Raw genomic sequence first — 22,897 nt, forward strand, 5'->3', positions numbered from 1 at the left:
TCTTTATTGACCAAAACTCATTTCGCATAACTCGTATGGTCTAAACTTTTTTGGCCGAACCATCACTTTGCCAAGACTTATGTGGCATAAGGCTCGTTTCGTCTAAAACTCTTTAGGCACAATCTTTAAACACCTAAGTTTCGTTTGCTCAAATTTATGTTCGTCTATACCTATGTATAATCTTGTTTCTCCTAATGTTATCTTAATAAATAATGTATTAAGTATGTAGTAAATGTACAAATTGTGGTATTTTTCTCCTACATCCCGAAAATCACGATATTGTATGATCAAAAAATCGAAAGTTAACGACCAATATAATTATTACAAACCCCATGAGATCGAAACCTAAAAATAGGTGCGACGACGAGCAAAGCGAGGAGGAGCGTGTTAGGTGCACATGTTCATCAAAACCAAAGCGGAGCGCAGCGAAGCGGAGCGGAGCGTTTTCCAAACAGCGGAAACAATACAAGGCACCAGTTTGCGCTATGTAGGGAGACGTTCCGTCAAAGTTAAAGCCAAACGAATATTATTACTTTGTATAAACCTATGCCATAGCATTATTAGACTATTCAAGATTTGGCCATACCATTATTAGGCTAAACAATGTTATGCGAAATAACTTTTTACTAAACGAGATTTATGCCATACGATTTTCGGCGTAACGAGACTTTGACCAAACGTTACTATGCAATACGAGATTAGGCAAAAAAATCTTATGCCAAAAAAGGTAGAACCCCCGGGACCCCATGGTCCCGTGATGGTAACGACACAACATAATAATAATATATCTTTATTTCAGGTGTAAAAAGCCTATTTATACCTATCTAAAGATTAGATGTCGTAGGAGGATTTGAAAAATTATAATTTTGAGGCATTTATTCGCTTTCTGTATAATTATATAATTATATTCTGTATAATTCTATTTTACCGATCGATGCTACATTTCGATTCATCGATTAATAGAGAGCACAGTGGGTATACGATACTTTGTAAATATATTTTTCTAAACTAGCAACATTGCTGTATTGTGTCTGTGGTTGGCGGCTGTGGTTCTCGATTTCTCAATTCTTCTATTGAAATTCATAAATTTCCAATATAATTCTATACCGTTGCGTATAAATATACATTTAAACGAGTAAGTAAAAATCCTTCTAACACACAAACAATCTAAACCCGCCAGCAGTTTGCACCGTCTGTTCAAATCATACAAATGCATAAATAACCTATCACGACGATACTTTACATAAAATCTCCGAAGCCCTGTGATCATTGCAGATGTGTGCGACGTGAATGATACTGTAACGAGATTATCGGCGATTATAAAATAAAACGTGCGAGTGTAAACGTCATTTGTGACGAAGCCATAGGTATTTGCCGCCAGATTGTTCTTATTGTTGACGCGTCCTTAACTTGGTGTTTTCTAGGCAAAATGCCGGCCGCGCGAGGTGTAAAACGCACAGCATCCAAAGCTTCGGCATCCACAGAAGCCTCTTCAGTGCCGAAGAACAAGAAGAAACGTGGAGGTGAGCCATTACGATACATTTTTTGCAGTTGTTTTCTTACATTTTTATCCCATGTCATTGACCTGTCAAGATGTACGCGATGGCGGGAAAGTAAGAAAATGGAAAATGTATATTTTTCCGTCCAAACTTTGGTGACTACATGGAAAATTCTGTTCGACCTAATGGTTTCCGTAGCTATTACGTAATTTGAGGTAATTTTATCAATGCCCCATGTAGGTATATTACAGTTATGTGTTTTGAGGTTAATTCCTGATGTAACAATAATAAACAATGATTACGTTACTGATTAAAATAGCAACATTTGTACCTAAATGTGATGTAGCTAGACTATTAATGTATCGTAGCTGTTGGTAGTTTGTAATGTTATTAACCACTATGCTAATTAGTTGTTAATTACTTAATTTAAATTAGTATTTTTGTTAAAGTAGACTATCTTGTTACTGGAATTTTAAGTTCTTTGCAACTAATGATGGACAGTTCCTAATTCTGATACTTTCATTAAATAATGCATAATGATAGTATTAAAATTAAAGATAAACATGATGCGGTCAGTGTGAAGGAAAGGGTGTGCGGGACTTAGAAAAAATTTAGATTTTTTTTCAATATTGGAATTTCGGTATTTTAATAATGGGGGGTTACTTATTATGTTAATACAAACATATTATGTCAAATAAACTTTTTTCTGAAATTCGTATTTTCGACTCTATTAACACTTTACTCTTAATGGGGTCCCAGGGACTCTGACAAAATTTAAGATTTTTTTTAAAATAATTTAATTTCGATATTTTAATAATGGGGAGTTATGTATTATGTCAATACAAACATATAATGTCAAATAAAGTTTTCTCTGGAATGCGTATTTTCGACTCTATTGATCGGAGTCCCTGGTGTATTTTAAAAGTTAAAGTGTCAATAGACTCGAAAATACGCATTCCAGAGAAAAGTTTATTTGACATTATATGTTTGTATTGACATAATTCATAACTCCCCATCATTCAAATATCGAAATTAAAATATTAAAAAAAAATCGAAAATTTCGTCAGAGTCCCTGGGACCCCATTAACAGTAAAGTATTAATAGAGTCGAAAATACGAATTTCAGAAAAAAGTTTATTTGACATAATATGTTTGTATTAACATAATAAGTAACCCCCCATTATTAAAATACCGAAATTTCAATATTGAAAAAAAATCGAAAATTTTTCTAAGTCCCGCACACCCTTTCCTTCACACTAACCCATGATGCATAAACAATAATATTTTTTGTAAAAGTAAAATCTGCTATTCTTAACTTAATTAAAAGACAAATAATTATGTATTAGTTGTTAAAATTGCCCTTCTGTATCTAACTAAGCTCATCTCCTTATACATAGTGTTGTTGGTTGCACACTTGAGCTAGACCACAATTTGTTACTGTGGTGAAAAGATGGTTAGATTAGCACCAGTTCGGAGGATCCTCTCTTTGCATGGGGATGCACCAACACGCCAGCATCTCCATTACTTTTGGACCCAACAGATATCCTTTATATTAAAATTTATAAGTTTTATAAATCACAGATCTGTATTTATGGCAAATCATGATATAGTGACATTCAATGAAGGTACTGCAATGAAGAGTACTTAAGATTTTGGTATTCATTTATCCTGTAGTACTGTTCTAGTACATAATATAACTACTGTAACAAGGCTGACCGTTGAACCGGTAAGCTTGAATCAGTTGTAGGACTAAACACAATCATTCACTTGTTTCAGTCTTCCAGCTTGAGATCCCATCGATCCCGACTAAGACAGGGCGTGTCTACACATGCGGGATGGGAGATGTCGGCCAGCTCGGGCTTGGGGAAGACATTATGGAGACTACTAAGTAAGTTCAAAGTTGTTTTTTTCTGTCTTGTGATATGTAGTTCAATATAATGTTTAGATCCATGAAATAATCTGTAATATTACGATTACCCTCCAGTTTTATGTTTTTTGAAGGTTTTTCAGTCAGAATTGTGGGATAAAAAGTAGCAGGATGTCAGCTAACAACATGCAAAATTCATAAAATTCAATCATTTTTTTTGTGACTAACAATCCATACAACTTGTTTTATATCATCAACTGTTAGGGTGACTTGCACCAAACATTTAAACGAAATTAAATCTATTGCTCTCCTGCTTTGACATTAGCTAAACGAGTTTGTCGACGTCGATAACGCACCCGTGCCGTGAGCCAGTTGAAGGATCAATGGACTATCTAACCTCCAAACCCCTCTCCTCTTCCCAGATTCAAGTACGTGTCGTCGATGGGAGACAACATGGTGGCGGTGTGTGCAGGGGGCATGCACACTGTGGCGCTTGACAAGGACGGCGTGGTATGTGCACACACCTTTATCAAACATCGTCCCTAATTATCAAACACTTGGGTCATTTCAAAAATATATCAGATTCTATACTTAGTCCTCCGCTTTCCTCATCCACCTACAGCTACCCTTGTATAAGTCTTTAGTTTAGCGCGCCTGCGGCATTCCACACTACGCTTGTTTGGGGTCTCCTCTGGATGCATCTCTCAGGGCATATGGATAAAAAGTAGCCTTGTTAATGCAGGGTAGGTAGGTATCTGCTTTGTGCACATCAAATTTATTTAGCAAATTCCCGCGAACAAGTAATAAATCATTCACACAAACTTTCCCCTTACAACATTGGTAGGACATTTATCTTTCGCACCAAACAAATAACACCTCCTTTCCACCCAGGTATGGACATTCGGCTGCAACGACGAAGGTGCCCTCGGCCGGCCCACCTCCGGAGACAGCGAGGAAGGCACCCCGGGCACAGTCACCCTCCCCGGCAAGGCTGTCATGATCAGCGCTGGGGACTCGCACACCGCTGCGCTGCTAGAGAATGGAGATGTGTACGCTTGGGGCTCTTTCCGGGTGAGTGGTTAGCTAAATGTGTCTCACTCAGCATGTGCTGTATAGGAATTTTATGCAGAGCTGCTACCGCTGTACGGGTTTGTTATTAACGTAGATTAACGTCTTCTAAATATCTTCTTTATACTATCAACATTTTCTTGTATGTATTTTCTTGATAATGTATGAACACCTAATCATCCATACTTTATTTATTTATTTATTTATTTTATTTTAGGAAAACTTACAGCACAATTTAAAGGTATAACAATAGAATGAGCAGTAAAAGGCCTTTTATACTTACAAACTTATTTGTCTAATACTTATAAGTAATAAACTTTATTATATTGAAAGGAATCTAAATAACATAAATAGTAATAAACTGCCATCTAACCCCCCTTATTTCTCCCACAGGACTCCCACGGCAGCATGGGCCTGCTGATGTCGGGTCGCTCGGCCGCTCCATCTAAAACTCCCATTCGCCTGTCTGTACCGGAGACCGCCGCGCGCGTCGCGTCAGGTTCTGACCACCTCGCTGTGCTCACCGTGAGTAGTAATCTATAGATGTAAAAGGAGAAACAGACTGACTGACTGACTGACATATCAACGCACAGCCTAAGCGCCACCATTTGTCATCAATTGTACATCATCTTCGTATAAACTTCTTGCCAGATGTGTCAAAAGTCAACAACTAATTTCTGGCTATGATCTGACCGAGTATGATGAAACTGGGCTAAAGGTTTGTCAAACAGGACACGTTACTAGCGCGCGTCAGAGCGCTAACTTGACGCCGCGCTAGACGCTAAGATGTGTTGTACTACTATGGTACAGCGCTGGCGCTTTTATGTGGGATGAAAATAAAACCGCAGGTGCACTTAAATAAACGTTATTTAATTTATTAATAACCCATGAATCGACAGAACAATATTTCTTGCTAAACGCCAATATTCAAGAGAGGTATAAAAAAGTTAACATCATAGATCATAGACAATAATTCTATTACACTACGTTCAGAAATTATTATAGATCCTACAGCTCGGCCATCCTGCAGATAGTCTGCCCTCAGACTATGAAAAACAAATTTTATAAAGTACTCTACCTTTAAACATCATTTTGAAAACTTTTTATAAAAATATAAAATCTGCAACTTTCAGTAAATTTTACTTAATACTTAACAAAATATAAACTTTACAACAAAAATACTTAGCACGACAATGTAAATAGGTAACATTTCATCAATAAAGAACATCCTTTACATTGTACTACATTTAACTTAACACAATATACCTACTATATTTAACATAACGCAAAACATCCTTCCTGATGCAATCTTTACAAAATTTACTTAACGACAAACATAAAATTAACTCCTGCCTGACGCAATTTTTTACTAAAACTGTACATTATGCAAAACACAAAATATAATATTAAACCAGGTTGTTGCAATGCCTTTAAAATTACATAAACAAAAACAGGTACCCTGAAAACATGAACTTTCAGTGAATAAAATACACACAAGGATCATACCTAACTATTATTAACCTAAGGTCGTAGGCCATGGCTTCATGCAGTCTGCAGCCGTAGATGTGTTGTTTGGCCCTTCTGCAGAGCTATCCGCCTTCTGCACATCATAGCGGTCTTTGCCTTTCACCTTCATAACTTTGTATGGACCAAGGTACTTTGCTCTCAGTTTCATGCTAGTCCCAAACTGTGTCCGTTTGATAGCTACCAAGTCACCAACGCCATACTTGACACTCTCTTTCCTTTTCTTGTTGTAACTACGTCGATTTTCTTCCTGCAACTTCATTATCTGAATCTTAGCCATCTCACGGTTCTTATCTCTACTATCCATAAATTCTTTATGTTCTTCTTCTTGTAGTAATTTAAGTAACTCTACATCTTCCTTCTGTCTCATTTTTGTACCAATGAGTAACTCATACGGACTCATGCCCACACTTCGCTGATATGTACTGTTAATCATCCTTTGCACACTGCTTACATGTCTATACCATAACTTTTCATCTTCTATGCATAGCTTAGTTAAAACTGAAACTATAATTCTATGAATCCTTTCCACTTGCCCGTTTCCTCGAGGAACTCCAGTTGTTATTTGAATGTGTTGGATATTCTCACGATTACAGTACTCTGCAAAGTCATTACTAGTAAAGGCAGCTCCTCTATCTGATATGATTCTGTCAGCATTTCCAAATGTCTGTTGGTGGATGAGCATCTTATCTAACGTCTCCTTTGCTGTGGTTCCTTTGGTGGGGAATAACCATACAAACTTGGTAAAGGCATCAACCACAGTCAATATATAGTTGTATTGCTTCTTCGTCTCAGAAAGTGGTCCTATATGATCAATATGTAGCGTACTTAATGGTATACTTGCCTTCTCAATGCTATTTAAGTAACCTTCTTGTTTGCCTTCTTTCTTCGATGCTAGTATGCATGGGATACACGTTACTATAAACTCATCTATCTTCCGTGCCAAATCTTTAATAAAGTAGTCTTTATCGATCATGTCTAACATTTTCCTCTTAGCGAAATGCCCAATTGCATGTGTTCTTCTTATTATATCTATTTCCATTCCTTTTGGTATGACTATCTGTCCTCTATCACCTTTGTATAGCAAACCATTATGTTCATAGTAATCAGCATAAGGTTTAGTCTGAACCACCTCCATTATAGCCTTTACACCATCATCTGATTGCTGCGCCAGTCTTATTTGGTTGTGAATACCACTCGTAACTACGGCAATGCATGGGTTCCGACTCAAGGCATCAACATGTCTCATCTTTGAACCGGACCTGTGTTCTACTGTGTAATCGTAGTCTTGCAGTAACAAAACCCATCTTGCCACCCTCGTAGTTAAGTCCTTCTTCTTAAGTGTCATCTCAAACGCTAAGCAATCTGTAACAATCTTGAATGGAATGCCCAACAGATATTTTCTAAACTTCTTTACACCTTCAATGATTGCTAAGGCCTCCAGCTCATAACTTGTATACTTCTTTTCAGAATCTGTTGTCTTCTTACTCATGTAATATACAGGATGCATGGTGTTGTCATTAGGATCTTTCTGCATGAGTATAGCGGATATTGCTTGCTGAGAGGCATCTGTATGTAATTCTGTCTGGAGAGCAGGATTAAAGATCTTCAAAATTGGATACTCACACAACTTCTTTTTCAGATCTTGAAATGCTTTTTCTTCCTCTTCACCAAAATGAAATGGCACATCATTCTTCAACAGCTCCGTCAGTGGTCTGGCTATAACAGCATATCCTTCAATAAATTTTCTGAAATAGGATGTCAATCCTATGTAGCTCTGCACCTGCTTCACGGTTTTGGGCTTCGGGAAGTTCATCACAGCATCCGTCTTGTCTGGTGATGGTCTGATTGTTCCGTCTTCTATTACATATCCAAGATATTCTACTTTAGTTGTTAGTAGCTCACACTTGTTCCAGTTTATCTGCAGACCATATTCAGCAGCCACCTTTAACACCTCGGTCAATCTCTCCAAAGCCTCCTTGTAATCAGTTGCTGGTATAATGACATCGTCGATGAAGACCATAACATATCCCTTATTGATCAGCTCCCTGAAAATGATAGTGATAAAACGTGTGAAATAGTTCGGGCATATTGATAATCCAAATGGTGCTCTCGTGAACTCGTACTGTCCGTTATGTGTCACAAAGGCTGTGTACTTTGTACACTCATCTTTTATTCTCAAATGGAAGAACGCATCTTTTAAATCGATCTTGCTGTACACCTTAGCCTTCTGCAGCTTGTCAATGTGATCCTCAATAATCGGTAATGGAAATTCATCTTTCACCATCTTATCATTGACACGCCGATAATCCACACAAACTCTTAGTTTACCATTCTTCCTTTTCACTAAGACCAGAGGACTAGCATACTCCGAGAAACTTGGCTTTATTATGCCCTTATCCAACCACTCACCTATTTGGTTATCAACATCCTCTTGCTCTTTAAATGACAGTCGCCTTGGCCGCTGGGCAACTGGGATATCGTCTTTTAAAATTATTCGCATCTCAATTGGGGCTTCTTTTGTTTGTACAGGCTTGTAATTATTCACTAGTTGTTCAGTTTTCAGTCTTATTTCAGGATCTGGTACATAAGCTATTGGTGTTACATTTGATTCATCTGAAACCAAACATTGTAGGAATTGGTACTCACCCTGAGGTATAATATTCACTGACCCTTTATCAAAAATAACCATTGTTTTGTCCAAGAAAGGTTGACCTAAAATCATTTTATAAGGCATTGCATCTTTAGGAACAATATAAAACAGTAACTCATAACAATTACCGTCTATTTGTAATACAGAGTTAAACTTGCCTAAAGATGAAACTTTGGAACAACCTAGGCCAGACATCTCAACCTTTTCTTTTACATAATTATTCACCGTCATCATCGGAAACACATCTTCAGTTATTAAATTTAAATCGCTACCGGAATCTACCAAACATTCTAACTTTTTATCACCAATCTGAATAAACTTTACCGACATGTTTTGTTTTCGAAGTTTGTTTACAAAAGTTTGACAACTCATAGGGGTTTGACAACTGTCATCACTACTCACGTCAGAAGTGTCAAAACATCCACAGACTGTTGCAGTGCTGCCAACTTGACCACCATCTGTATTATCGTGCGCCGCCGCCGCCGCCGCCGTCGTCGCTGTCACGCACATCGACCGTCGTGGCTGTGTTCCGCTCGTACCAACCTCACGGCCTCGATGCTCTGCCATTGATGTTGTATTTGAAGTTGCATGACAATGCGGAGCAATATGGCCGAACTGATTGCACTTGTAGCATTTCACCCCGTTTCTGCAATCGCTGGCGAAATGGTTCACGTCTCCACACTGGAAACATCTCCTTTGAGGTGGTGTGGGAGTGTTTCTCGCCGCTACCGCTGCACCTGTCCTTTTTGCCATAGTTGTCGCCGCCGGATGGTTATTCTTGGCGGAGTTCTTCTTCATCGTTTCGTAGATCTGCAACCTCTCCTTGAGTACAGAGTAGGTAGATACTCCGTACAGCATGACTTTGTTCGTCTCAAAGTCGACGATGCCATCTACTATGTATTGTATCGCCACGTAGTCCGGGAATTTACCCCGCTTCCCCAGCTCCTTCATAATTAACATGTACTCATAGCAGCTTTCGTCCCGTTTTTTCTTTCGATTGGTCATCAGCTCGTGAATATCCTTCGTGTTCACTTCATCGGGGAACTCCTTTAGCAGGGCCTTCTGCAGTTCTTCGAAGGTTTTAAATGTTTTTTCAGAGCGGAGCCACAGACCTGCCACCCCAGTCAGTGCCCTTCGCGCCATCAACAGCTTCTGTGAAGGTGACCAGGCGAACACCTCCGCATTGTCGTTTATCTCCTCCACCCACCTTGCCGCCGTGTACGTCGGGTCCGCTCCCGAGAACCGCGGTATTGTTGCCTCGATGTTGTGCAACAAGGGTTGTCCCGCCGCCGGCATCATGTCGTCTTTATCAGCCATTACGTATACACCTTTCACCGTATTCAAATATATCACCTTCTATGCTTTTATGTCCACCTTAATTTCACCTTCATTAATTTATAATTTTCACCGTATTTTCACAATAATGTTCCTTCTAGTACGCCGCCATCTTAGCTGTGTGGGAATCGCCACCAACACGCTACCCTATTTACACCTTATTTACAACATCTTCAGCACCTTTGGCTTATTTCCATCCCGGACGAGCCCCCAAAAGTTGTGGGATGAAAATAAAACCGCAGGTGCACTTAAATAAACGTTATTTAATTTATTAATAACCCATGAATCGACAGAACAATATTTCTTGCTAAACGCCAATATTCAAGAGAGGTATAAAAAAGTTAACATCATAGATCATAGACAATAATTCTATTACACTACGTTCAGAAATTATTATAGATCCTACATTTATAGTATAGCCTGCCTGGTAGATATCTGACCCCTCCTCAATAGAGTTTTATTACAAGCAATCAGAACTGTTTTTTTCGCCGACCATCTCGCCGTTCTTACTGTGAGTATACATAGAATAGAATAGAATACTCTGTATTTTGCACCATTAAAGAAAATATTACAAAAATACAACTTATAAATAAAATATAGTACAAAAGGCGGCCTTATTCATTAAAGCAAACTTAAACACTATTTTACTTTCACTCGGTTCAGTGCACCCAGTTTCTGTGAAAAGCGATTCTGGGTACCTCTTTAAAGATTTCTCACTATCACTACTCATACTACAGTCATAATAAGCATTTTATGTAGGCCATGTGCAGCAGTAGATTGCTGGACACGGGCCTCTTGCAAGACTGGTAGGTTATTGTCATAATCTCAACGCTTGGCTAGGCGGGTTGGAGATATGACATAATAGAGACTGTTGCAAAAAGGGTATACTAAGCCGAAAGCGGACGACTCATGGGGTCATTCTGAACTACTTTTGTCCTACGAGTTTTGGAAATTCGTTCTTCATATTAAAAAGTCACGTGACCAACAAAGTTTCTAAATGGAAAAGGTGAATTTCCAAAACTCGTAGAATAAAAGTTGTTCAGAATGATCCCCTGAGTCACCCCCTATGCCTGTATATGTAACTAATATAAATAATGTTATTTCCAGACGTCCGGAGCAGTCTACACAGTGGGATGCGGAGAGCAGGGCCAACTGGGCCGCCTGTCGCAGCGGTCCGCCTCCAGAGACGCCAGGCAGGGCTTCAGTAAGTATTCGTTTTTAACCACTGAGGGTAAAGAAGGGGTGTTAAAAGTTTAACGTGTCTGTGTATTCTATCCTCTGTTGAGGTACCTGCACCTGGCTCTCTCGAATGGTCCCTTGCTGCATATCGCTAAGGTTTAAACTGCCTTCCTAAGCGTAGACCAGTGTGGTGGAAACACTGTCTATTTGTGTGTTGTATTTTTTAGTTCATGAATCTGACCTGACCGCAGTGTAGACTCATGATAAAATCCCAATATGTGGCATAAAACATGGATAAAATATTTCAAATACCTTTAAAACAAATGGGAAGCTGAAATGCAGGGGTTTGTTACGAATCTGAGACACTAATAATATTCTATGATAAGTTGTTCGAGATATGGCGAATTTATATTAAATTTATAGATTTTTCCGTCCTGCCTTAATTAACTTAATATCTCCCCCACAGGCGCCCTCCTAGTCCCAGGCAAGGTGACTCTCAAGAGCCCTATATCGGCGATCTGGGCGGGATACCACGCCACCTTCGCACTGGACAGCTCACACACCATGCTGGCCTGGGGACTCAATAATTACTCGCAACTCGGTAAGTAATGAAATACTTTTCGCCCTAGAGCGGAGATATGACCAGATATGACAGGTAGCCAGTAGCTGAATTAAGAAGAATGCCTGACACAGTTCGACATAGGCCTTGCAAGTGGCATAATATATACAGCAGATATCATAATTACTATAAATTAGACAGTTAAAGGCTGCTCGGTAAGCACAGAGAAAATCGAACGTTGATCTTTGCATCTACAACCAATCGCAATCTCTGCCGCCGGCCATCAAGGTGTACTGTGCGAGCGTGATGACACTATTACTGTGCGCGTGCTACAGAGACAGATATAAAGCAATGCCCGTTTTTCGCTGTGCTTTAGCCAAGGTCATCGTTCACTGAAGGACTTAAGCCTCTCCAAAGAGGCACAATTCCTCGGCCTTCCTAATACAGACATTATTGCCACTGGACATAGGTCTCTCATCCATCAGGCAATGCAACCTAAAATTAAACTTAACATAAATAGAAGCGCCTAGCGAAGCGAGGTAACACTACTCAAACCCCTCGTCAACAAAACTTTGGTCTGTTAAATATATTGTTATAATTTACAAATGTTTATCTCCTTCCAGGTATAACCGGCACAAAGAACAAGACAGCCCTCTACATGCCTTCCACCACCAGCTTCCCTTCAGGTAACTTTGTCTATAGTATTGCAATAGTTACAACCAAGAATTTGCATTCATATTGTGCAGAAGCTGAACGTTTACTTAGGTGGAATGCACTGCGAAGTGATCTCACCTTCAGCATAATAAAACATCACAAGATATTATAACATAACCCCTTCGGAGAATAAATCTAAGAAATTCGTAATATTTAATAAAACCTACTATAATATAAATGATTATTATAACGTTAAAAACGTTGCTATCGACTAGTTTTTACGTCGAACAAAGAGCATTTCGCCAATGAATTCTTTAGAAATAAGGAATTTAAGTACATACTCTTGCGGACTAAGTGCCTTCATCATCATAACTCATTACGTCCACGCATAAGCTTGTGCTGAGAGAGTTGTCGGCTTAGTGGGACCCGACTGTCAGATGTTTTCAATGTTTTGACGGCTTAATGAAATTGTGGTAGAGTAATATTATGACTATCAACGATGAATTGTAAAATTTTACTCTGAATATAATGATATTCTATTCTAATATACATAACATAAATAAATATAATAATTATAATATAATTCCAGGCGCATGGCGTCACGTGGCGTGCGGGCAGCACCACAGCATCGCGAGCGACGAGCGCGGCGCCGCGCACGCTCTGGGCAGACAGGAGTATGGCAGGTCAGTCCCCCCACTCTTACCAGCTAGAGTCTGCTTCTAAAGGGAAGTTATAAACGCAAGACAGATGCATACATTTCCTGAAGATCTATCACGGGGCGCTAGACGCGCAGGCCAAGACGTGTCAATTTTTTTGCGTCGCGCTAACTCACATCGCGCTGCCTCGAGAGCGAGTGCAATGGAAAACTATTTCTATATACGTCTTTTTGTGCGCGTCTTTACGAACGTCATTATGAACGGTTTATCAACAGTCGATTGTTCCGATGCGTTACTTAATCGCGCGATAATCAACTGTTGATGAACCAATCAGAATCTATCAATTTAGTATCTGAGATTAAAAAACAGACTTATAATGAGTATTTCAGTATTAAGCATCCTTACTAATATTATAAATGCGAAAGTAACTGTGTCTGTCTGTCTGTCTGTCTGTCTGTCTGTCTGTCTGTCTGTCTGTCTGTCTGTTACTCTTTCACGCCAAAACTACTGAACGGATTTGAATGAAATTTGGTATACATACGGTCTAGACCCTGGGAAAGAACATAGGCTACTTTTTATCCCGGAATTCCCACGGGAAAACTTTTTAAGGCGAAGCGAAGCGCTGTCTGTCTGTTACTCTTTCACGCCAAAACTACTGAACGGATTTGAATGAAATTTGGTATACATATGTTCTAGACCTTGAGAAAGAAGATAGGCTACTTTTTATCCCGGAATTCCCACGGGAAAACTTTTTAAGGCGAAGCGAAGCTCGCGGGAACAGCTAGTATACTATATAGACGCGGGAAGCGACTTTTTATACTAAGCATGTAATAATAGAACAGAAGTAGTCCAGAATGACCCTATAAATCACCCCCTTCTAGCTTACTATACCGTTTTTGCAACACCCTGTATACTAACAACATTCTCCACCACCCCCAGGCTAGGCCTAGAGCGCGAGGGTGACGCTGAAACACTAGAGCTGATCCCGGCTCTCAAGAACCACACGTGTGTCAGTGTGGCGTGCGGGACTAGCAACTCCTTCGCTGTCACTGATAATGGTATGTTTTTATTATATTTGTAATTTTTATAGAGCCTTAACGAGTGCCTACGTACTTGCATACGTACGGTCAGCTGCCTAAGTAGCTATACACTTTTGTACCTTGTCAAACTGACTACATAACAAACCGTCAATGTTTGAATAGGTAGTTTGTGAGTTTGACAAGGTACAAAATTGTACAGTTAATTATGCAGCTGACGGTACATACCGAAGTAGAAAGCTGAAATAAATAACAGTTAAAATGTATCTTTATATTAATTACCATTTCTCATGGTTTTGACTGTTTCATTTCGCATGGTTTTGACTGTTTCAGCTCTTGCGAGCTCATCTGAAGGACCATTATTCTAAGATGTTTGTTTTCCAAATAAATAAAACTAAAATAAGGAGTGAATGAATAAACTCTTGACGGATTCTATGACTACTGTGCAATGGTAATCAATGATACGGGGTAGCCCGAACCGAGTCGTCACGCTAATTAATTAACCGTCGACAAAGTTGACGGGGTTTTGAGAGTTTGACAGCCAAGCAGTAATACTCGCAGATACATAACTAGCCCACCAATTCACTCTCTTGCACGCGTCGTTTAATCGCCTTACATATATTTATTAACCCCTCACATTCCACTCCCCAGGAGAGATCTACGCATGGGGCATGGGCAGCGAGGGGCAACTGGGCATCGGCGGCAGCAGCGACGCGGCGCGCCCCTCCCCCGCCCCGCTCCCCGCGCCGCTGCGAGCTCGCGCCGTCAGCGCCGGAGGACAACATACTTGTCTGCTAGTGGTAGGTTATTTAGCTATGACTAGATGTAGGCACGGTGGTCTAGAGGGAAACGCGTCGGCTACGAAGCGAGAGGTCGAGTGTTCGAATCCAGGATTTGTACAAGAGAATTTTGGGTTTTAATTTAAATTGCTCTTACGGCAAATACAAATATGTAGATTCGGGTGACTCACAAGTGAGTCATTCAGCAATTGCAGTAAGTAATTTAAATATGTACCTATCTTCTACATACCATAATATAGTAGTGTAGCTCTGTATAGTTAATATACTACTATAGTAATATACTATACTAGCTATATAGGAATAGGCGGCAGCAGCGACGCGGCGCGCCCCTCCCCCGCCCCGCTCCCCGCGCCGCTGCGAGCTCGCGCCGTCAGCGCCGGCGGACAGCATACTTGCCTGCTAGTGGTGGGTTATTTAGCAAGGGTCATGTAGGGTCAAGGTGGTCTAGAGGGAAAGGTTTTGAATTTGGACGCACATGATTATCTACGATAGCCGCGCGGCATCCCTCGTTTTTATAGGTAGCTGACCGAAGTATAAATAAATCACCTTCATCAGTCCTTTAAGGTCTTTTTCCAGCTAAAGCTATGATATACACCAATCATTGGTTCTCAGCTAGATAGTCATTGTTTTCTGTACTGGACAAAAGGTATCTTAATTCACCATATTTGTATTTTTTGTCTTCAGGAAGACCCAGAAAAGGTGAATGTGACCCCGCCGCCGGCAGAGAAAGAACCGGCCGAACAAAAAGAGGAACCCGTAAAGGTAACTAACACAGCATTGTATTTCATGTATAGCAGTCAAGTAAAATAATATTCTGCAATTTCCTTCAAGTAGAATAGCATATAATTTAATCAACTTAAAATTTAAAAAATACAATTAATTTGTGATTGTCAAGATTATAAGTGCACCACCACTTCACAAAGGCTCAGTCAATGTGGAGAAGTAATGGCGAAAGAAACTCCTCGAGCATACGTCTCTCTGTACGTTATAGATTGACTATATTACTAGCGTAAGGCCCCACCGCTGAGGAAATGGCACCCTCGCGCTGGCCCTAAAATCACATACCTATATCTGTCATAATTTGTTAGAATTGGGGCCAATGCGCGGGTGTCATTTTTCATATGCAAAATGATCTGACGGGCACATCCTTCCTTTTGAAATCTTTGTGTATAGACGCCATTTAATTACCAACCTAATTCCCAACCCCAGGTGGAAGAAGACAGCCGCAAGAAGCGGCAGAACAAGCGGCAAAAGAAGGACGAGGAGGAGGTGAGCTCCACGTCCGACCAGCCGCAGGTGAGCGTGGGACGCCCTCGCGTTGGCACTAGCACATCATCACGACCCATCACGTCGGTGATGACCGACAGAGAGCGGTGGTAGCTCAGTCGGGTAAGCGCCCGCTTCTCACGCCAGAGATGCGGGCTCGAATCGACACTGTATACCATCGCTCTTACGGTGAAGGAAAACATCGTGAGGAAACCTGCATATCTAGATTTAGCACATCTAGATATGTGAACCCACCAACCCGCAGTGGACCAGCGTGGCCGGAAATGGTCCAAGCTTAGGAAGGCAGTTTAGAGCTTGGGGATATGCACAAAGGTTCCATTCGAGAGCCAGGTGCAGGTACATACACCCCCACAGAGAATAGAATAGATTTTCATCGCTATCTATAAACATATCCCTATTTTAATAATAATAAGGTTTACGCTTGCTTTTTGTTTCTATGTATGCTCAATGCTTTTAAACAAATGCTAAGCTTTACATAATTATGCAGAGTGTTGCAAAAAGGTCATTGCAGTATAAGTTGGTTCAGATTGACGAGCTGATCCTTACAATCCTCCTTTTTGCAACTACTCATACAAGGTGAAATTTTATCAGTCACGCACCCATTGGCAGTTCAATTCTTACGAAAACGCATCCTACTTATATTATAAATGCGAAATATTTGAATAAATAGGGTATTTAAATTCCTCATCAAACGGATCTTTTTCAAACCAACGGGCAACATCACTGATAAAATTTCACACTGCATAAATATTTTCCTCATAATTGTTTTCACGACAGGCTAAAAGCACAGCTAAGAAGAAGAAACCTAGCAGTGCGACCTCGTCTACCAGCGGGAAAAAGACCAAGAAACAATAAATAGATATAGGTTGCTTATACACTGCTTTTTTCACTAACAATATGGGCGAGGTTTAGATGAACAATATACGAAAACACAGCAAAAACTGTCGGTTTACTTTCTAACCGTTTTAAGTTGAACCTGATGACAACCATTGTACAAATGAATAAATTCACAAATCTTCTAACCGAATTCGAAATAAGAGTTCAGTGGTAGAAGTGGGGTGTTATTATTATCGAGACGTTTCTTTGGCATTGACACTCCCATCTTGTTGGTATATTGTTAATCTAAGGCTAAAACGACCACAGATTGAGAAACAATATAACTATGGCGGGTGGGAGGACTCTTGCTATCTCCTCTTAGGGCAAGGCCCTATTGGGGCCACCAATGGGGCCTCACCGTTATTGTTATTTATGTCAATTAAATACTCATACCTAGTCCCACTTATGTAATGGCCACCCTTTCGATATTGGTTCTTTATCTGCAGGCGTAATGCTACGAGTTTATTGCGTTAAATACATATGTTTATGGTATTTTAGCTTCACAATAATTATAGTTATGTGATAGATATAAAGATTTTATAGTAAGTAACTGTTGACGTTATCTGGAACAATTATAATAATTTTACTAATTAAACTAACATAGAATTTATTTGGTGCGTAAATTATTTACCCTCTTATTTGCTAAAGGTATTTTCTTGGTACATTATGTTATAAGGCAGAGAAATCTGACCCCTCTCAGAAGCATTGTTACTATGAGAGGGGTCAGGTTTCTCTGCACATGACCGTAGATATCGTTGCTATACTGCGAAAAGCAATAATCTAGAAGTTTTGCTTCTTAGGTTTTCACGCTACGAAAAAAAACCTTATTTGCGATTGTTTTTAGCTAAATAGCGACGGTATTATAAAATTAAACACGCATGACACGTATCATACAGTTCCCCAAAATTGATAATGCACATAGAAATCTTCGCCATTGTTCGGCAACGGTCGTATTCCCGAGCGTTAGAAAACTATTATGTATTTAGAGTGGTTAAGTGCATTTTCTACATGAAATTTTAGTAGAATTATGTAATTGGTGCTAAAAGAGATAATTGATTTATCAGTACCGAAATTTGATTCGATAATTCATAATATTCCATAATATTAAAATTTACTTCGAAAATGTTACAGTAGGTACTTTTCAAGTGTCTTACTGAAGCTGATGTAAAGATGGATGAAAGAAGGTTTGAATAACACAAGATTTATATTATAAGGAGAAATGGATTTCAAATACAGGTTTACATTAAAAAATTTAAATCACAGTTCAAAAGTATTTACAGCACTGATTATTTCACATTAATAAAAATGTTTACCTCATAATATGGCATCGTCAAAAATAATTAAAGTTGAAATTAAATTCACATTTGAAAAAAATAACAAGAACGATGTGTAATTGCAGCTCTTTATAATTCCACAAAAGTAATACTGATCTTGACCTTGAGACCCTTGACTGATCGGTGACAGCCACCGACCGCCCAAATTGTTTTCGATTATGTGTCACATGATATTGACTACTATTTCTTTCGAACAAGGATCAAAATGCAAGTGCTCTTACGATTCAATGATTCGGGTGTTTCCGGGAATACGACAGTTTGCGAAGATTTGCATGCGCATTATTAATATGGGAGAACTGTACACATTTGTAAAATATTATAATTGGCACATGGTTTTTTTGTGGGTAAATTATTTTTTCTTGGTATGTCGTTAAACGGGTAAAAGGTATTAAGTGTATTTTTGATTTTATTTAAACTCGTATCGTAACGTTGGTAGACTAATGCAGTTTATACAAAGGTACATGGTAATAAAGGTTTTATTGTAAGTCGGTAAATTAATCAAATGTTTTGTCCTATATATGGTGTTTTTATTTTAAGATCTCCCGTGAAATATTTCATTTTATTTACAGAAAGTAAACGGAAAGGACAAGGACTCAGCTATGGAAGTGGACGACACCGGTAAGTTAAAAAAAATAGGTAAATAATTATATTGCGTACCATTTTTTCAGTTTATTTCTGTCATTTTCACAATATCTTTTGTTAAAAGTTTCATTATATTTTCCGCTAGAGGCGCCACTTTGTATGAAAATTTTCATAGTTTGTGCAAACTGTCACAACTTATACTAGTTCTACTGGCAATTGCCTATAAATAAATTATTATTTAAATTACGCAGGATTCTAGCAGTACACAAAATCGCTACGTTAAACCTATAAAATCGAAAACCACTTTTTATTAATACCTACATGCCAAATATTTGTTCACCTTTCAGGTAGATTAAGGTCTTGTGCTTATATCATACTTTAAAAACTTTTATGTGCCCTTAATCATGCAAATAAATACTTTTCATTTCATTTCAAATATTTTAAATTAGTTTTTAACCCCACAGATAACACTCAAACGGAAAAACCAGAGACAAAAGCAGACGAGGCGACCGCGCCCAGCACAGACAAGCAAGAGACAGACACCGCCATGGAAACCCCAGAGGAACCGAAAGAAACGGAACCTAAACCAGAGGACTCCAAACCCGAGACCGCAGACGTCGAAATGGCGGAAACGAAAGACGTAAAAGACGTCAAAGAAACGGAACCCGTCAATGGAGCACCCGACTCGGATGTGTCAGAAAAGGTCACGACGGAAAAAGCGTCAGAAAATGTCGCATCAGAAAAGGTTCCGTCAGAAAAAGTGACAGAAAGTTCGACACCGAGTGAAGAGGCGGTCAAAACGGCGTGATTGGTGTATGTGTAAGTCTGATTAAGTTTTTGATGTAAGTTCAAAGTTTGTGTGTGTTTAAATAACCTAACCTGATAACCAGCAGTGGTGAGTTATTCATGAAGAGGAAGTATGAAAACTAGTTATTTAAACACACATCAGATCGTAACATAGGCCGTTTGGGTGAATTGACTTAAAATGAGACGTATGTAAATAGAATGTGGTGGCATTTCGGATATTTTTCCTTTGACTGTTTTGTGGTTTAACAAAAAAAATATATAACGCTCCTATTTTTGGGATCCTCAAAAAAATAATAGTATGCAGTTAAATATGCTATAAATATTATTTCAAAATATGTCTTAAGTACATCTACATAAAGTGAAAAGAGTGACATTAGTATTAAATTACAAAAAAGTTTGAGATAGTAGATAAATGTAAAGTCGTTGTAAAATGTGTCTTATGATAGAGAAGGTTAGAGATATTTGTATTTTGTGAATGGTAGAGTAAGAATAATTTACTGCATCCGTCATCGCAGGGCCTGATCAGGGAAAATTTCATTGAATTCATTAAAGACAGAAAACAGACCTGTTCTGATAGGTGATTGTGTCTTCAAGAATAAGCAAGCGTAGCGTGGGACGACCTCATGCTCGCTGGATCAACGACTTTAGCCAAGTAGCCGGTAGTGGCTGGATGAGGAAGGCCGAGGACAGAGCTATGGCGTAACTTGAGAAAGGCCTATGTCCAGCAGTGGACAAATACGGGCTGATATGTTTAAAAAAAAACTTAGTTTATGATACCAAAATTCACGTAACTATCAAATATTTTTGACCCAAATATGAAATGAAAAAATGAATTGTTACGCTCACCATTCAATTTAAATATATCTATAAAAGTATAAAATTTTGCTTACAATTTGTAATTTTTTCCGGGGTTCCGTTTCTACTTTCCACTGAAAAGTTAAATATTAATGTACAAATTACTGAATTAGATTTCGCAACTTCAATCATAGCGTTAATATTAGTAGAATTTAGATACACCAATAATAGCTAAAGGATACTTTTGTACATAAAGTTTTTGGTAAAAAAACTAATCTTGCCTGCACTTTTAATCCCGTAGTACATTCTGAGCTAGAGAAACCCGGCCTACCTCTCAGAAACAATGCTACTGATGGCGGTTAGGTATCTCTGACCCAGACTGTACATAAGCTCTGTTATATACTTTTAAGACTATTTTAAAGATGGCCTTCGAAAAGCATAAATATACACGGACCCCTTAAATATTGGACAAAACGGCCGATTTATTTTTAGGATTGAGGTTGTTAGATGATAATTAATTATAATAATAAATATTAATAATAATTAGTTAAGTTTAGCATCACTTTGTAAAAAGAGAGAGGGTACAAAATTTTATGAATACAGAGTGTTAAGAAGTTTTTGCCAAATAAGCTACCTTTAATATAAAACTAGTTTAAATTGGAATAGGCTTTGCGTGCATTGCATTTTAAGTTTATTTAAGGTAGAGAGTTGTCTTCTGATAAAATTATACATAACATAATATCGATGGTAGAAAGGTAAAAGGACTGAAGAGACACTTGAGATAATAAGTTACAATGGATAAGCATAGATTTGTTTAGATTTCCTGAACATTTTGGTGTTTGTCGCTTAAGCTATTTTACCTTTAAATCGTCCACCTAATTTTATTGGCAATGACTTCTTAGCATCATCGGCCTTTTTGGGAGCAGTTATAATTCATATCATAATAAGAAAATGATAAATATAACTTCCTATATATAGCAGAAGTGTTTTATTGTTAGAGATTTTTTCTCTTCATATTTTTGTTTGTATGTAAAAAGTACAATAGTACTGTTTTATATTCTGTGTTCGGTTATGTACGCCTTAGTAATTGTTATAATGAATATAGTATAATGAATTGTGTTTTCCTAATAAAAAATGTAGTGTTGTACATTTGAGTTTTCTTACCTCCCTAAGTTTTTTTACCTACCTGCATTGGAAGTGCGAGATTTTACACTGTTAGGGTAGTGGCGAGTAAACGCGATTTTGTATAGAGTCACCACCTAGCGAGTAGGTATATGAGCTGAACTAGCTCGCCATAAAAAAAAACTTAATTTTCACTTTTTTCTCGATCGGTAAGAAAAACCTACACTTAGCCCTCTGAAAAAAATAAGTGAAACTGATGAAAATACCAAATAAGGTTAGTATCTACGTGATATCTACAATGACTCAAGCAATATAATTTGAATATTAGATACATGAGTTTTAAGTGATTACATTAACATTCAAAAGTAGGTTCTAACTCTAAGCTAATCCAACTAAAAGCTCCATCTAGGCTTCCCGTTATAGAAGTAGATAGTTACGTTCTTTGATCTAGTTCTAGGCCCTCTGAAGTTGTGTTGGCAGCAATTCCTATGACATCTATATTTCAGAATCTGAACTAACATGAGATGGAGTTTAACCTTAGGTGAGGCTTAATCGCAGACTGTCTGGGCATCAACAGGTGGATGCTGTATAGCGTGTATTGAATACAAAGCCTGCAAGAAATGGAATCACTCTTCAGTTCTAAGGGTAAGTTTTTATAAATACCGACCATCCTAGTTTAGGTGGCAAGGTTTACCATATTTATAGTGTTCACTCGATGTATATTTTTACATGTTTTTGGATCAATAAATGATTTATTATTATTATCTGAGCCTTTATTTTACATCCTTATTTAAGCATGTAATAGCCGAGTTTCGACAACGGTTGCCAATCCCCAATCTCATCAAAATCTGTGGACAGTGTTTGCAGTGCAACTTTAAAGCCCTGACAATAAAGAGTGCTATTTTGCAAAGACTTTTTATCATTTTCAGCTATTTACATACATCTTAATCCTTTCGCATTTATAATATTTAATTAAGCATATTAAAATATATTAATATTAAAATTCTTAAATATCCTTCCACCCTAATGTTGTCTTGAAAAATCGCTTTAAGCGATAAGACCGCCATTTTTGAACATAAGTAAAATGTGTTAGTATTTAAGTTATGTAAGTTTATTTTATGTGTGTTGGTTAGGTTTTTCTAAACCTATCGAGCAGTGAAAATCGACGCAAATTTGTATGTCGCGGAGCTAGTGCAGCGCTTATACCGCTACGTGACAAAACTATACCGCGCCATACAAATTCGCGTCTACTCGCCACTACTCA

General features: G+C 38.4%; 1 protein-coding gene across 1 annotated transcript; it reads left to right on the forward strand.

The window, feature by feature from the left end:
• Positions 1–997: 997 nt before the first annotated feature.
• Positions 998–21,658, forward strand: LOC105382994 (regulator of chromosome condensation). The gene is made up of 16 exons (XM_048632245.1): positions 998–1,135; positions 1,425–1,523; positions 3,275–3,386; positions 3,788–3,875; positions 4,257–4,436; positions 4,827–4,958; positions 11,053–11,149; positions 11,591–11,725; positions 12,307–12,369; positions 12,927–13,020; positions 13,933–14,051; positions 14,682–14,830; positions 15,515–15,592; positions 16,040–16,126; positions 18,897–18,945; positions 19,374–21,658. Exons 2-16 carry the CDS (start codon positions 1,430–1,432, stop codon positions 19,715–19,717), a joined length of 1,821 nt encoding a protein of 606 aa, XP_048488202.1. The 5' UTR covers positions 998–1,135; positions 1,425–1,429; the 3' UTR covers positions 19,718–21,658.
• Positions 21,659–22,897: the final 1,239 nt, after the last annotated feature.

Source organism: Plutella xylostella, chromosome 31, assembly GCF_932276165.1.
Source record: "Plutella xylostella chromosome 31, ilPluXylo3.1, whole genome shotgun sequence".
Taxonomy (NCBI): domain Eukaryota; kingdom Metazoa; phylum Arthropoda; class Insecta; order Lepidoptera; family Plutellidae; genus Plutella; species Plutella xylostella.